The 17,323-nt window shown below is 36.3% G+C and overlaps 1 protein-coding gene across 1 annotated transcript in view; it reads left to right on the top strand.

Moving 5' to 3' along the window:
- Positions 1 to 17,323, top strand: part of DYNC2H1 (dynein cytoplasmic 2 heavy chain 1) — a 264,118-nt gene that overhangs the window by 231,369 nt on the left and 15,426 nt on the right. The window contains 2 exon segments of the mRNA XM_006186202.3: positions 4,309 to 4,418; positions 12,527 to 12,608. Coding sequence (XP_006186264.2) covers positions 4,309 to 4,418; positions 12,527 to 12,608 — 192 coding nt within the window.

The following is a 17,323-nucleotide window of genomic DNA, read 5'->3' as shown; positions in this document are numbered from 1 at the left end:
CTGTGAGCTACCACAAGATCTTGTATATATTTCCCTGTGCTACACAGTATAATCTTGTTTATCTATTCTGCATATGCCGGTCAGTATCTACAAATTTTGAACTCCCAGTCTGTCCCTTCCCACCCTCTCCCCCTTCGCAACCACAAGTTTGTATTCTTTGTCTATGAGTCTGTTTCTGTTTTGTATTTATGTTCTTTTTTTTTTAGATTCCACGTATGAGCGATCTCATATGGTATTTTTCTTTCTCTTTCTGGCTTTCTTCACTTAGCTTGACATTCTCCAGGAACATCCATGTTGCTGCATATGGCATTATGTTGTCAGTTTTTATGGCTGAATGGTATTCCATTGTATAAATATACCATATCTTGTTTATCCAGTCATCTGTTGAAGGACATTTAGGCTGTTTCCATGTCATGGCTATTGTAAATAGTGCTGCTGTGAACATTGGGGTGCAGGTATCATTTTGAAGTAGGGTTCCTTCTGGATATATGCCCAGGAGCGGGATTCCTTGGTCATATGGTAAGTCTGTTCATAGTCTTTTGAGGAATCTCCATACTGTTTTCCACAGTGGCTGCACTAAACTGCATTCCCACCAGCAGTGTAGGAGGGTTCCCCTTTCTCCACAGCCTCTCCAGCATTTGTCATTTGTGGACTTTTGAATGATGGCCATTCTGACTGGTGTGAGGTGATACCTCATCATAGTTTTAATTTGCCTTTCTCTGGTAATTAGTGATATTGAGCATTTTTTCATGTGCCTATTGATCATTTGTATTTCTTCCTTGGAGAATTGCTTGTTTAGGTGGTCTGCCCATTTTTGGATTGGGTTGTTTGTGTTTTTCTTAAGTCATATGAGCTGCTTATATATTCTGGAAATCAAGCCTTTGTCGGTTTCATCATTTGCAGAAATTTTTTCCCATTCTGTAGTTGTCATTTTGTTTTACTTACGGCTTCCTTTGCTGTGCAGAAACTTGTAAGTTTAATTAGGTACCATTTGTTTATTCTTGCTTTTATTTCTATTGCTTGGGTAGACTACCCTAGGAGAACAATTTTGAGATGTATGTGAGATAATGTTTTGCCTATATTTTCTTCTAGGAGGTTTATTGTATCCTGTCTTATGTTTAAGTCTTTGATCCATCCTGAGTTTATTTTTGTGTATGGTGTAAGGGAGTGTTCTAACTTCACTGAATTACATGCTGCTGTCCAGTTTTCCCAACACCATTTGCTGAAAAGACTGTCTTTATTCCATTGTATATTCTTGCCTCCTTTGTCGAAGATGAGTTGACCAAAAGTTTGTGGGTTCATTTCTGGACTCTCTGTTCTGTTCCATTGGTCTTTATGTCTGTTTTTGTACCAATACCATGCTGTCTTGATGACTGTAGCTCTATAGTATTGTCTGAAGTCTGGGAGAGTTATTCCTCCAGCCTTTCTTTTTCTTCAGTAATGCTTTGGCCATTCTAGGTCTTTTGTGGTTCCATATAAATTTTATTATGATTTGTTCTAGTTCTGTGAAATATGTCCTGGGTAATTTGATAGGGATTGCATTAAATCTGTAGATTGCCTTGGGCAGTGTGACCATTTTAACAATATTGATTCTTCCAATCCAGGAGCATGGGGTATCTTTCCATTTTTTAAAGTCTTCTTTCATTTCCTTCATCAATGGTTTATAGTTTTCTGTGTATAATTCTTTCACCTCCTTGGTTAGATTTATTCCTAGGTATTTTATTACTTTGGGTGCTATTTTAAAGGGGATTGTTTCTTTACTTTCTTTTTCTGTTGATTCATTGTTAGTGTAAAGAAATGAAACTGATTTTTGAATGTTAATCTTGTAACCTGCTACCTTGCTGAATTCTTCGATCAGCTCTAGTAGTTTTTGTGTGGCCCTTTTAGGGTTTTCTATATACAGTATCATGTCATCTGCATGTAGTGACACTTTACCTCTTCTTTTCCAATTTGGATCCCTTTTATTTCTCTCTCTTGCCTGATTGCTGTGGCTAGGACTTCCAAGACTATGTTGAATAGGAGCAGTGATAGTGGGCATCCTTGTCTTGTCCCAGATTTTAGTGGGAAGCTTTTGAGTTTTTCACCGCTGAGTACTATGGTGGCTGTAGGTTTGTCATATATAGCTTTTATTATGGTGAGATATGTTCCCTCTATACCCGCTTTGGTGAGAGTTTTTATCATAAATGGGTGTTGAATTTTATCGAAAGCTTTTTCTGCATCTATTGAGATGATCATGTTTTTGTCCTTTCTCTTGTTGTTGTGATGTATTACATTGATTTGCATATGTTGAACCACCCTTGTGTCCCTGGGATGAACCCCACTTGATCATGATGTATAATCTTTTTTATGTGCTGTTGTATTCTATTTGCTAATATTTTGGTAAGGATTTTTGCATCTATGTTCATCAGTGATATTGGTCTGTAATTCTCTTTTTTGGTAGTGTCTTTGCCTGGTTTGGGTATCAGATGGCTTCATAAATAAGTTTGGGAGTATTCCCTCCATTTCAGTCTTCTGAAAGAGTTTGAAAAGTACTGGTATGAGTTCTTCCTTGTATGTTTGGTAGAATTCCCTGGTGAAGCCGTCCAGTCCTGGACTTTTATTTGTAAGGAGGTTTTTTATTGCTAGTTTAATTTCATTTCTAGTGATCAGTTTGTTCAAGTGGTCAGTTTCTTCTTGATTCAGTCTTGGTGGACTGTATGTTTCCAGAAACTTGTCCGTCTCCTCTAGGTTATCCATTTTGGTTTCATATAGTTTTTCTTAGTATTTTTGTATTATATTCTGTATTTCTATGTTATTTGTTGTAATTTCTCCATTTTCCTTTCATATTTTGCTTATTTGTGCTATTTTTTCTTTATGAGTTTGGCCAGAAGTTTGTCGAGTTTATTTACTCTTTCAAAAAAACAGCTTTTGGTTTGATATATTTTTTTCTATTTTTTTTTAATCTGTATTTTATTTATTTCTTCCCTGATCTTTATTATTTCCTTCCTTCTGCTGACTTTTGGGTTTTTTTATTCTTCTTTTCTAATTCTTCTAGTTGGTGGGTTAGATTGTTTATTTGAGGTTGTTCTTTTTTGAGGAAGGCCTGTATCGCTATAAACTTCCCTCTTAGCACTGCCTTTGCTGTGTCCCATAGATTTTGTGTGGTTGGCGAACACACTAGTTTTGGAAATTTTAATTTATCCTATTCTAGACCTGGCTGAAGATATAAATGCTTAGGTGGATAGGAGAGTGTTACAGTACATAAAACATAGCCTTTCTACACAATAATAAATTAAATAAACAATTTTTCCTAGACTTCATAAATCATGCAAAATGAATTACTGAGTAAGTGAGAATTCTGAAACTTTTTAATAGCCATTACTGTGGTACCGTCTCTGTGTACCAGCTGAAATAACAGACTGATTCAGAAATCATCAATAAGCCATCTGTTTCTTAAGGCACATTAGCAGCTGCAGGAAGTGTTACAGAGAAACAAATCACTTAAGTCTGCCTTGTTTATCACCTGGCTCCAACACTAACTGTGTGACTTTGGGCAAGATCTTTAAGCTTACCATGCCTCCATTTTCTGATTATAAAACGGAGATATTAATACCAGCTTTCAGGATTGTAGTAACCATGATATTAGAAGGCATACAGTAAGGTTTGCACAAGAATTTGTTTCTGTTATTCCTTCCAAATGGCAATTTTTAATTATACTCATCAAATATACTTTATTATGATATATATTTCTCCTAGTGGAGTAAAAATTGATTTCTAAAATGGCAAGTGAGTAGAAAGACTATTTAAAAACACCTTTTAATAGAAAATTATTTTTTTCCTGGACATTATCCTCCACTATAATACTTGATTCAGTAAGGTGACAAATTCACTGTTGAGTCTGCAACCCTAGTTCTGTTTATATTGTCAAGACTTGGTAACCCCAGGGACTCTGAAATAGACCCAGATGCGCAGTATCTCCTGAGCAAACTTTGAGGGATGGGTCATCACTAAACGTGGTAGTACAAACTTAAACACCATAAATATGGAGTTAAATTTTCATAATTTAGACTTTTTATTTGGACTAGGTATCTGCCAACAAAAGGTTGGGCAAAAAAGCTTTTTTATGATGGATGGATATTATGTCAGAAAGTATAACAGATTTCACAATGTACAGTGGGAATCTTTTTTTCCCTAGGCACCATTTCAAAGCATCTGGAAATTGTATAACTTCCTCATTGATAATGACTTCTGCATAATTATTCTTTAATAGATTTCTTTGTGTTTCAAGTTTACAAAGTTTTTAAATGTGTTTGTATACCCCTCCCCCAGAACTGGGTAGAGAGAGCTGAAAAACAGGCTCTTCTTTCCGATACACTTGACCTATCAGAACTCTTCCATCCGGACACATTTCTCAATGCTCTTCGCCAGGAAACGGCAAGGTAAATAAAAATAAATACTTCACTTATTTGTCTGAGAGAGTAATTATACTTTGATTTATTTACTTTTGATTGTCAGGAAATAAATCTGTTGTTGACTCTAGATAGTTGTATTATTTCTTACTACTTGACTTTTTAATAATACAGTTACCGGATAGTTTAAAAAGCATTGCTTTCCATTGTGATGTGTTTTTATTAGAATTGAAAAGGGTAAACTTTAATTTTTTTTAGTTTTGGTCATTTATCAAGACCTGTTTTGTCTAATATGGTAGGTGGAAGTCAAATGGAGCTATTTATTTGTTTTAGTTGAAGTATAGTCAGTTACAATGTTTCAATTTCTGGCGTGTAGGACAATGTCCCAGTCATGCATATACATACATATATTTGTTTTCATATTATTTTTCCTTAAAGGATATTACAAGATATTGAATATAGTTCTTTGTGCCCTACAGAAGAAATTTGTTTTTTAATCTATTTTTATATATAGTGACTAACATTTGCAAACGTCAAACTCCCAAATTTATCCCTTCCTACCCGCTTTCCCCAGTAACCATAAGATTGTTTACTATGTCTGTGAGTCTGTTTCTGTTTTGTAGATAAGTTCATTAGTGTCCCTTTTTTAGATTCCACATGAGTGATACCATATGGTATTTTTCTTTCTCTTTCTGGCTTACTTCACTTAGAATGACAATCTCCAGTTCCATCCATATTGCTGCAAATGACATTTTTTTTCTTTTTATGGCTGAGTAGTGTTCCATTGTATAAATATACAACAACTTCTTTATCAAGTCAAATGGAGCAATTTAAATTTAAGTGATTTAAATAGGAGTAATGAGATCAAGTTGATAGAGTAATAAGAGGATGTGGAGTTCACCTCCCCCCATGAACGCATCAAAAACACATGTACATGTGGACCAATTCTTACTGAAAACTAACTGGAAAATGGCAGAAGGATTCCTATACAAGTGAAGCTATAAGAAAGACACACATGTAATTGAGGAGGAACTGAAAAGAAAAGTGATTGATTCAGGACCTTGCCCCTGTGAGGGGATTCAGAGGAAAAGGGCAATTACTGGGAAGGATTCTCACCTTGGGGAGTAAGCACGTCAAGTCACAGGCTGTGCATCCCAGTGCTGGAATCCTTTGCAGAGGAGACAAGCCCCCTTTACTAGTTGGAGCACTGTTGGGATAGGTAGGATGAATAATAAAGACTGAGCTTCACTTAAAAGGAGCTCATACCCACTGGCTAGCACCTGGGGAAAGGGGGGAAGAGGTCTCTTCTTGGGGCTGCTGGGTTTCCCACAACCACATCATCATGTGCTCCAGCCCAAGCTAAGCAGGCACTCTGGCCCAACTCAGTCCATGCCACAGCATGGCAGTGGATCTGGAGGGGCCACAGCCAGGGAAAAGACTAGACTCTGGGCTATGTCTGAGTGGAAACACAGATGCCTGCACAGGCAGCACACTGGATTACTGTATGCACATGGGCCTCACTTGCTTCAGCTCTCCCCTCGTGGGACAAAGTTCCTGGTATGGGGAGAGGAAAAAACACATGCTTAAAGGGAGCAGAGCAGCTTCAGCCTGATGCACAAAGCTTCTGCTCCAGTAACATGGGCTCAGACCTCACCCCTGACAGCACAGTAATTGGCCACTGAGCAGAGATAAAGTTCTGCCTCATATGCTGTGCCAGCTCTCGCTCCTCCATCTTCAGCCCCACCCCTGCCAAGGTTACAGCTGCCAGCATACTCAAAGGAAAGACATGATGGCATCCACATCAAATCCAGATCTCCTGCCAAAGGCATTGGGCACACCCAGTCTTCATAGAGACGGTCCCACATAAGAACACCCCTTCAAGACTGCAATAAGTACTGGTTTCACCTAACGTCATACAGGCAGAGAAAATTAGGTAAAATGAGAAGGCAGAGGACCTACTCTCAACTGAAACTGAGAGAAAACCTGTGAGAAAATAAATAATGAAACAGAAGTAAACAATTTACTAGGTAAAGAATTAAAAACAATGGTAATGAAAGTTTTAACTGAATGAGGGAAAAGAATCAGTCATTTTAACGAGGAACTAGAAAATATAAAGACCCAGTCAAAAATAAATAATTGAATAACTGAAATAAAAAACACATTAGAAGCAGACTAAGTGAGCCAGAAGAACACATAAATGATTTGGAAAATAGAATAATGGAAATCATCCAATCAGAACACCAGCAAGAAAAGCAAATTAAAAAAAAAAATGAAAACATCTAAGAGATCAAAAAGACCTCTCAGATAATATTAAATATCCCAACATTCACATTAAAAGTGTTCCAGAAGGAGAAGAGAGAAGCAGAATGAAAATGTATTTGATGAAATTATGGCTGACAACTTCCCAAACCTAAATAAGGAAACAGATATCCAGGTGCTGGAAGCACAGAGGGTTTCAAACAAGATGAACCCAAACAGACCCACATGAAGATATGTCATGATTAAAACGACAAAAGTTAAAGAGAGAATACTAAAGGCAGCAAGAGAAAAATAAAGAATCATGTACAAGAGAATCCCCATAAGACTGTATCAACTGATTTCTCTGCAGAAACTTTGCAGGCAAAAGTGAGTGATATGATACACTCAAAGCCCTGAAAGAGAAAAACCTGCAACCTAGGATGCTGTACCCAACAAGATTATCAGTTAGAAGGGGAGAGAAAATTTCTCAGATAAGCAAAAACTAAAAGAATGTATCAATTCTAAACCTACCCTAAAAGAACTATTAAGATATTCTCTAAATGGAAAATAAGTAAGAATCTATAGGAAAGGACAATCCCAACAGGAAAAGTAAATATATAGTAAGAGTTGAAAGTCAATTAAATATGTCAGTATATAGATTGAAAGGTAAAAAAGTGTGAAAGCAGCTTTAACTGCAATGAACAGCTAAGGGATAAGCATGCAAATATAAAATATGACATCAAAACACAAAATGTAGAGAAGGGGAGTAAAACATGTAGATCTTTTAGAGTTGGTTTAAACTTAAATAACTATCAATTTTAATCAATTGAATATAATTATGGGTCAACACACATGAACCCCATGTTAACCACAAATCAAAAATCTACAAGAGACACACAAAAACCAGAAAGAAAGGAGCAGAAGCAGAGTACTAAAGAAAATCATCAGACCACCAGGGGAGAAGCAGAAAGAAGTAAACAAGGAATAACTACAATAACAACTAGAAAACAAGTAATAACATGGCAGTAAGTACTTACCTAGCAATAATTTATTTAAATGTCAATGGACTAAATGCTCCAATAAAAAGAGATAGGATGGCTGATTGGATAAAAAAATAAACAAGCCCATCACTATGCTACCTACAGGTGACTTACTTTAGGGCTAAAGACACCCAGACTGAAAGTGAGGGGGTAGAAAAAGATACTTCATGCAAACAGAAAACATGAAAGCTGGGGTAGCAATACTCATATCAGACAAAATGGACTTTTCTAAAAAAGGCTATACTGGAAGACAAAGACAGGCATTATATATGATAGAGGGATAGTATAAGAAGGGGATATTACACTCCTTAACATATATGCACTTAATACAGGAGCACCTAAATATATAAAGCAAATACTAACAGACATTAAGGAATAAATTGACAATAAGACAATATTACTAGGAGACTTCAGCACCCTGCTGACATCAATGGACAGATCATCCAGACAGAAAATGAGAGAAAACAGAGGCCTTAAATGACAAAATAGACCAGTTGGAATTAACTGATATCTACAGGACATTATATCCAAAAACAGCAGAATGAACCTTTTTTTCAAGTGCACACAGAACATTCTCCTAGATAGATCACATGCTAGGCCACAAAACAAATGTCAGCATATTTAAGAGGATAGCGATTATATCAAGCATTTTTTCTCACCACAAGAATATGAAACTAGAAATCAACTAAAGAAATAAAAATGGGAAAAGAGCAAACACATAGAAACTAAAACACATAGAGACTAAACAACATGCTACTAAAAAAACCAGTGAGGAAATCAGAAAATACCTTGAGATAAAAGCAAATGTAAACAAAACATTCCAAAATCTATGGGATGCAGAAAACATCCCTAAGAGGGAGTTTATAAAGGATAAAGGCCTTCCTCAAGAAACAAGAAAAAAATGTCAAATAAACAACCTTACGTACCACCTGAAAGAATTAGAAAAAGAAGAACAAAGCCTAAAGTCTGCAGAAGAAAGGAAATGATAAAGATCAGAGTAGAAGTAAATAAAATAGAGATTAAAGAAAACAATAGCAAAGATCAAGGGCTGGTTTTTTGAAATGATAAACAAAATTGATAAGCCTTTAGCCAGAAAGAAGAAAAGAGAGAGGACCCAAATAAACAACAATGTAAGATATGAAAGAGGAGAAAGGACAGCCACTGTCATGTAGGTAAATAAGTCATAAGAGATTTCTACCAACAGTCGTATGTCAACAAGTGGACAACCTAGAAGAAATGGACAAATTTCTAGAAATATACAGCCTGCCAAGACTGAATCAGGAAGACATAGATGATTTGAACAGACCATTTGCTAGTAGTGAAATTGAATTTGTAAGGTCCAGGACTGGGCAGTTTCACAGGGGAATTCTACCACACGTATAAAGAAGAACTAACACCTGTTCTTCTAAAACTGTTCCCTAAAATTGAAGAGGATGGAACACTCCCAAATTCATTCTATGAAGCCACCATTTCACTGATGACAAATCAAAGATGGTACAAAACAGAAAATCACAGACCAGTATCTTTGATGAGCGTAGATGGAAAATTCCTCAACAAAATATTAGCAAACAGAATCCAACAATATATAAAAATGATCATATACCATGATCAAGTTGGATTTATTAAAGGGTCACAAGGATGGTTCAACATTTGCAAATCAATTAATGTGATACACCATATTACCAAAAGGAAAGACGCAAATCACATGATCATCTCAATAGATGCAGGAAAAGCATTTGCCAAAATTCAACATCCATTCATGATAAAAACTCTCATAAAAGTGGATATAGAGGGAATATATCTCAACATAATAAAGGTCATTTATGACAAACTCACAGCCAGTCTCATTCTCAATGGTGAAAAGTTGAAAGCCTTCACTCTAAATTCAGCCACAAGACAAGCCCACTCTTGCCACTTCTATTTAACATATTATTATAAGTCCTAGCCACAGCAGTCAGACAAGAAGAAGATATAAAAGGCATCCAAATTAGAAGGGAAAAGGTAAAGTTTTCACTATTTGCAGATGACATGATAATTTGCATAGAAAACCCACCAAAAACTATTAGAACTAATAAATGAGTTCAGCAGAGTTGCAGGATTCAATATTAACATACAGAAATCTGTTCTGTTTCTATGCACTAATAATGAACTATCAGAAAAGGTTGAAAAAAAATCCTGTTTAAAGTCAAATCAAAAAGAGGAATAAAGTTAACCGAGGAAGTGAAGGACCTGTACTCTGAAAACTTCACAACATGGGTGAAGGAATCTGAAGATGATGCCAAAAAATGGAAAGCTATCCAGTGCTCTTTGACTGGAAGAATTAATATTGTTAAAATGGCCATACTACCAAAAGCAATCTACAGATTTAATGCAATCCCCATCAAAGTACTCATGACATTTTTCATGAGAGTAGAACAAATGATCCTAGAATTGATACAGAACCAGAAAAGACTCCAAATTACCAGAGCAATCTTGAGAAAAAAGAACAAAGCTGGAGGTATCACCCTTTCAGACCTTACACTATTATACAAGGCTACAGCATGGTTCTGGCACAAAAAAACAGACAAATAGATCAATGGAACAGAATAGAGTCCAAAAATACCCCCCTGCACCCATGGTCAATTAATCTACAACAAAGAAGGGAAGAATATACAATGGAGAAAAGACAGTCTCTTTAGCAGTGGTGCTGGGAGAACTGGACTATATGTAAAAAATGAGATTAGATCATTATCTCACACCATATACATAACAAACTCAAAATGGATTAAAGACTTAAGACTCGAAGCCTTAAAGCTCCTAGAAGAGAACACAGGCATACCACTCTGACATAAATTGGAGCAATATTTTTGGATTCTAAGACAAAAGAAATAGAAGCAAAAATAAACAGTGGGACCTAATTAAACTTGAAACCTTTTATACACCAAAGGAAATCATCAACAAAACAAAAAGACATCCTATGAAATGGGAGAAAATATTTGCATATATGACATGACCAACAAGGGGTTATATCCACAATATATAATTAGCTCATAGAAGTCAAGATTTAAAAAAAGAAAAACCCAATCAAAAAATGGACACAATATATAAATAGCTCATAGAAATCAAAAAGAAAAGAAAGAAAAAGCCAATCAAAAAATGGGCAGAATGAATAGACATTTTTTGAAAGAAGACAGTACAGATGGCCAACAGGCACATGAAAAGATGCTCAGCACCACTAATTAGAGAAGTGCAAATCAGAACCACAATGAGGTAGCAAATCATACCTGTCAGAATGGCCATCATCCAAAAGTCTACAGACAACAAATGCTGGAGAGGTGGTGGAGAAAAGGAGACCTTTGTATTCTGTTGTTGGGAATGTAAATTGACCCAGCCACTGTGGAAAACATGATGGAGGTTCCTCAGAAAACTAAAAATAGAACCATATGATTCAGCAGTTCCACTCCTGAGTATATATCTGGAAACAAAAACAAAAACAAAAACAAATTCAAAAAAATACATGCACCACAGTGTTCAGGATTTGCAGATACTAACTACTATATATAAAATAGATAAACAATAAGGTCTTACTGTATAGCATAGGGAACTACATACAGTACTTTGTAATTGCCTATAATGAAAAAGAATATGAAAAGTAATATATATATGTATAATGGAATCACTATGCTGTACACCGGAAACTAACACAGCATTGTAAATCGACTATATCTCAATTAAAAAATAAAAATTTAAAATTGAGAATCACTATACTATATACCTGAAACTAATACAGTATTATAAGTCAGCTATACTTCAATTAAAAAGAAATTAATTAATTTAAAATAAAAATGAAAAAATAAATCAATTAAACTGTCAAACCAGACTGGATCCCATGACAACAACAATGTCATGCTTGGAGCAGCAACCCTGGGAAGTGCTCGTTGAGCAAATCAAGACCTTAAAAAACAATGATGGTTCACACATCCTGAAGCTATAGCGATGAAGACTTTAAAACATTCTTCAGATGGGATTTATATAAAAGCATATTTCCCACTTAGATCTTCTCCCACATTCGAATTCTGCTCACTCCACCCAAATCCAAGTGATCATAAAATTAGCATTCTTAGGTCCAACTAAAAGTCCAGATGGAAAAACTCTGGCCTATATCATGAGGAAAAGACTGCTAACCTGCCATTAAAATTCTTACACACCCCCCAAAAAGTTAAATAAAATGAAAAATGTAATTTTTCATTACAGTAGCCTCATTTGCAATGCTCAATACCCACGTGTGGGTGGTGGCTACTGTCCTGGACTGCATGGAAACGTGTTTATCTCTGCAAGGAATTCTGTTGGATAGTGCTGACTGGGCTTCTTGGTGGGGGAGCAGTATTTGATGGTTAAGATCAAACTTTAAAAGAAATCTGGATTATCATATCATATATACTTTTTAACAGGTTAGAGTATAACAAAAGAGACACTTTCAAAAATACACGAAGAAAATTTAGTTGTTTAGTGATCTCGGGGGGTTTTAATTGGTAGTACCTCGGGATCATATTATAAATGTCAGTATTTCAGTTTAGATAACAAATATTTATTGAAGACCCATCATGTGCCTTCATTTGTGGGTAATAGTCAAAATGGAGGATATAAAAATAAAAAGAAAGGACTTATCAAGGTACTTACACAATCTTGAAGAGGAAACTAGCAAGTTAACTTTAAAAACTGAAGTCTAAGGTACTGTGCATAGTTTAAGAGACCTGATTACCTGTGCATTGTAAATGTTTCCATTTTAAATAAATATGAATGTATAGAGCTTCTATAGCTCTTCAGTTTTTAATTCCTGAGAATTACTGCTTTGTGACATTTGATGCTTGACTTTTACAGGGCAATGGTCTGTTCTGTGGACAGCCTTAAATTTGTGGCCTCATGGAAAGGGCGACTACAAGAAACAAAGCTGCAAATTAAGGTACTAGACTTATTTTAGTTGTTTATCTGAGTCAGAAATCACAGAATTACCTACGGTGGTAAAGAGATTTTGCTCCAGTCTCAAAGTCACCTATGTTTATAGTGTAAGATCAGCTGAGGTAGATTGCATTCCCTATGTGAAAAATCAAAGTAAGTTAAGATTTAACATGAAACAACCTGTACAAAATGCAGCCTGTTCTAATGCAAAAATAAGAATCTTAGAAATACAACATATTTGAAAATAGAACTTTGATAAAAAAAAAAGGATACAAGTCTTGAAATTCTGTTAGGTTACCTGTTCTAAAGTTTAATTCAGTAAATATTTATTATACTATAAAATATGTGTATAAAATTGAGACCAAATCTTGTCCTCAGGAGTTTACAATTCGTGAATACATTAGTTCACTGTTAAAATCAAGCCAAGTATGTTAAAAAAAAAAATTAAGCCATCTTTTACAGTATAAATTTTCTTAGTTAGCTTTCCTCTTGAAAATCCATTACTCTTGCCATAATAGATAAGCATCCAAATGTTAATAACAAAACTAATGAAAGGCTGTAATGAAGTCCTCCCCGCAACAACTCCAACCTTCTTCCCCAGCAGTAGTGTTCTCTACCGTTCTTCTTTTCCATTCCCACACGTAGAATTGGCCTCGTAACTTTTTTCCACCGCTAATACATATAACACCTTGCAGGTCATAGTATGATTATCTCTGTACACCTATGTTGGTCTGTCTTATGAGACTGTTACATCATTGCAGACAAAGACTGTCTTATCCATCTTCACATCCTCAGTATCTAGTCCAGTGCGTTACGTATAATTCAATTTTTAAAATAAATTAAAGACTATAGTTCTTTAACTTAGTTAGCCTTAGGCAACTAACTTTCCAGAAGTTCTGTTTATATAATTCTAGTTCCCAGTGACAACAATTTTCTTTTCACATCACTACTACTTTCTAACATACTGTATAATTTATTTATTATGTTTGTTGTCTTCCTTCCTCCACTGGAATGTAAGTCCCTCGAGAGCAGTTTTTTTCCCCCCCCAGTTTTATTGTATGTCAAGTACCTCAAACAATACCTGGTGCATGATAAGCACTCACTTAAACCCTTGTTGAATCGTTGGGCTAAGGACCTGCAGTAAGAGAGTCACTGTAGTAGGCGTTACTAACGTCAGCTGTAATAGTTGTATTGTGTGCCAGAAATCTGATTATTAACAATAAGCTAGTTCTTCCTCTTTTGGCTCTATAGTTGTTGCAAAATTCTCCCTTGAAGCTAAAGAAATTAGAAAGGTTCTCTTTCATCCTTTGCATTATATTTTAACCTTAGCCTGTAGCCAGTAAGAACGACCTTCGCTGTTATTGGTGCACATGAGCGGTTACCTCGTTGTTAAGGAGAGGGAAGGAGCACATGACATAATCCAGGAACTACGCTCGTTACCTGGTTGTGTGGTCGCTGGCAGCTGTGAACCACACACATTTTACGTAGTGTCGTTATTTAGGTATACTAATATAAAAAACAAGGGAAATGAGTTTTATTCTGTGTCAGCGTGTGTTAGTATTTCCAGAACTATTTTGCCCTTGTTCTTACAAAATGGGAATAAAATTATCTGCAACCAGAAAATCCCAAGCATTTTGTAGATGGGGAGGGAAAAAAGGCTGGCAGTAAAACAAGATTCTAATCTTTCTCCAGCTCAGAGCCATGTGACTTTTTAAAGCAATTAATAGAGCCTTTGTCGTCCCGTTTATCAATGGATTGAAATAATAACTTCTTTGACATGTTTATTACAAGAGTCTCTAAAAACCTGTATATGTTTGTGTATGTGTAAGTGTGCGGGTGTGTTTTATTATTTCTCTTGATTTGGGTTAGGTTTTATTGGGCAATATATCTTTTTAAATCAGAAACAAAAGTGTACTTTAATATAAAGTTCTCTATTTTATCCAGTAAAGCAAAATTCTTTCATTTGGCATTTGACATTCATAAAAGGTATTTTATTGTTAAACATTAAAATATTCATTGGTAATTATATTTAGGAACGTTTTAAGTTTGATAAAGTTACGCCTTACAACTTTAAGTGAAAAAAGCCATCGCTATATATGGGATTTAAAGTAATTCAATAGAATTTTTCCTCTTTGGCCCCTCATTCATGTGAGCTATTGAAGCACATTTCCTAATTTCTTACCTGTAATTTCCAAAAATATGTATCAGGTAAAAAGTTTTTGTAAGCCCCTCACTGTTTGCACTTGGCAAAATCAGTAAGTTAAATAATTCATTTAGGTTCCTTTTAATCAAGTTTTCCAACAAAAGGATTATTTCAATAGAATTTTGGATTTGAATTATATTTGAATTTTACTGTAACTGTAGAATTTAATTGGTTTTGAATGTTTCCAGTCTCTACCACTCTGGCCTGAATTAAACCAGTGAAATGTTAAGCGAGGCTTTAGTTCCCAAACCAGTCGATATTTCAGACCTTCTAGACCTACTTAAGAGAGGATGTATATTGATTTGTAGATCCTGAACGTGGCCCTCTAAAATTCCCTCACTCCTGTTACTGATTTATTACTCGTTAAACAGCAGCTGTGAAGCTTAGTCTGGGGAAAGGCATAGATGAAGCTCCTGTTGGGCTTGAGTGCTAGGTCTTGCCCGAGGCTGTGAGAGTGTTGCCCTGGCAGATCTGGGCAGCTCCCAGCTCCCCCCTTGTCCGCTGATGCCACCGAACATGAAAGGCAGAAACACATCTCCCACTTTGGCAAATCGGGCTCGTTGAGCGCTCTGTGGCCTTGTTAATAAGGCACAGCTCCCTGGGACGCTGGAGAGTCGTGACCCAGTGGAGTCGTGTGGACACTCATGCTGCCAGTGACTGTGGCTGCCCCCTGCCAGGCTAGAATCTGCCCACATACCAAGTGATTGTTTTACTGTTTGTATTTCAGATCCCTTCCTGATAGAGCTTACCAGGAGATAGAAGTGAAAACAGGGAAGAAATGAGACCTTTAGACATTTGAGGTTTCATGAGGATGGGCTCAGCAGAACTGGGAATTCTGTGCTTCAGGCACATCTTCCGCAAACGCGTGCGAGCTGCCCGTTGTCACTTAGCAGCCCCGCAGGGGAGACTCCCACCACGTCTTCCTAAGCCACTTGTCTGTTGACTCCACCTGCGTTATTTCAAAGTCGTGGCTATTATAAATAGTGCTGCTGTGAACATTGGGGTGTACGTATCTTTTCAAATTAGAGTTTTTTGTCTTTTCCTGATAGATGCTCAGGAGTGGGATTGCTGGGTCATATGGTAGCTCTACTTTTAGTTTTTTAAGGAACCTCCATACTGTTCTCCATAGTGTCTGCACCAATTTACAGTCCCACCAACAGTGTAGGAGGGCTCCTTTCCTTTGCACTCCAGCGTTTATTTTTTGTAGACATTTTGATGATGGCCATTCTGGCAGTTATGAGGTAATACCTCATTGTAGTTTTGATTTGCATTTCTCTAATAATTAACAATGTTGAGCATCTTTTCATGTGCCTGTTGGCAATCTGTACATGTTCTTTGGAGAAATGTCTATTAAGGTCTTCTACCCATTTTTTGTTGTTTGGGTTCTTTGTTTGTTTGTTTTGATACTCAGTTATATGAGCTGTTTGTCTGTTTTGGATATTAACCCTCTGTCAGTTGCATTGTTTGCAATTATTTTCTCCCGCTTCATTGATCGTCTTTTTATTTTATTGATGATTTCCTTTGCTGTGCAAAAGCCTTTAAGTGGTTAGGTCCCATTTGTTTACTTTTGCTTTTATTTCTTTTGCCTTGGGAGACTAATCAAGAAAATATTGCTATGATTCACTTCAGAGAATGTTTTGCCTATGTTCTCTTCTAGGAGTTTTATGTTATCATGTCTTATATTTGGATCTTTAATACATTTTGATTTTATTTTTGTACATGGTGGGAGGGAGTGCTCTAATTTCACTGATTTACATGTAGCTGTCCAGCTTTCCCAACACCACTGGTTGAAGAGGCTGTCTTTTCTGTTGTAAAATATGAACATTTTAAACTCACCAATCAAAAGATAGAGGTTATCAGATTGGGGAAAAAAATATCCAGTTATACACTGCTTATAGAGGTATGTCTTAGTCATGGCTACGCAGATCGCTGGAGAATAAAGAAATGGAAAACATGAAAGAAGAACTGAATAGTTATAAAATCATTTATGTTTAGTATAGAATCAATACTTTAACGATATCAAACTCTCCAACACCAATTTTTAAAATTAAATGAAATTTCAATCAGGGTTCTATTTTTTTTTTTTTATAATTTTTTGTACAAGTTTATGATTTCAGTTAACATTTGCTCAAACCACCCCTCAACTTAGTGGCTTAAAGCAATAGCGTTTTATTTTTTTCTCACAATGCTGTGGTTTGGGCAGTTCTCTGCTGATTGTACCCAGACTCACTGTGCATCGGCATTCAGCTAGGTCAGCTAGACTGGAAGGTTTGTGCTGGCCTCACTCATATACCTAGTAGTGGGTGCTAGCTATGCTCTGGGGACCTCAGGTCTCCTCCAGATGACCTCTCCTGCTCCATTGGACTCGACGAGCTTTCTTCCACGGTGGTCTCAGTGCAGCGTTCCAAGAGGACAAGCCTCCTGAAACCCCAGAAGTTGTGTATAGTCCTTCTTCCACGCTCTGGTGGTCAAGGCCAGCCCACACTCACAGGGTGGGAAAGAAGCAGCAGCATTTA

This window comes from Camelus ferus, chromosome 10, assembly GCF_009834535.1.
Source record: "Camelus ferus isolate YT-003-E chromosome 10, BCGSAC_Cfer_1.0, whole genome shotgun sequence".
Lineage (NCBI taxonomy): Eukaryota > Metazoa > Chordata > Mammalia > Artiodactyla > Camelidae > Camelus > Camelus ferus.
Note: the sequence above shows the minus strand (reverse complement) of the source record. Positions and strands in the feature narration are given on the sequence as shown.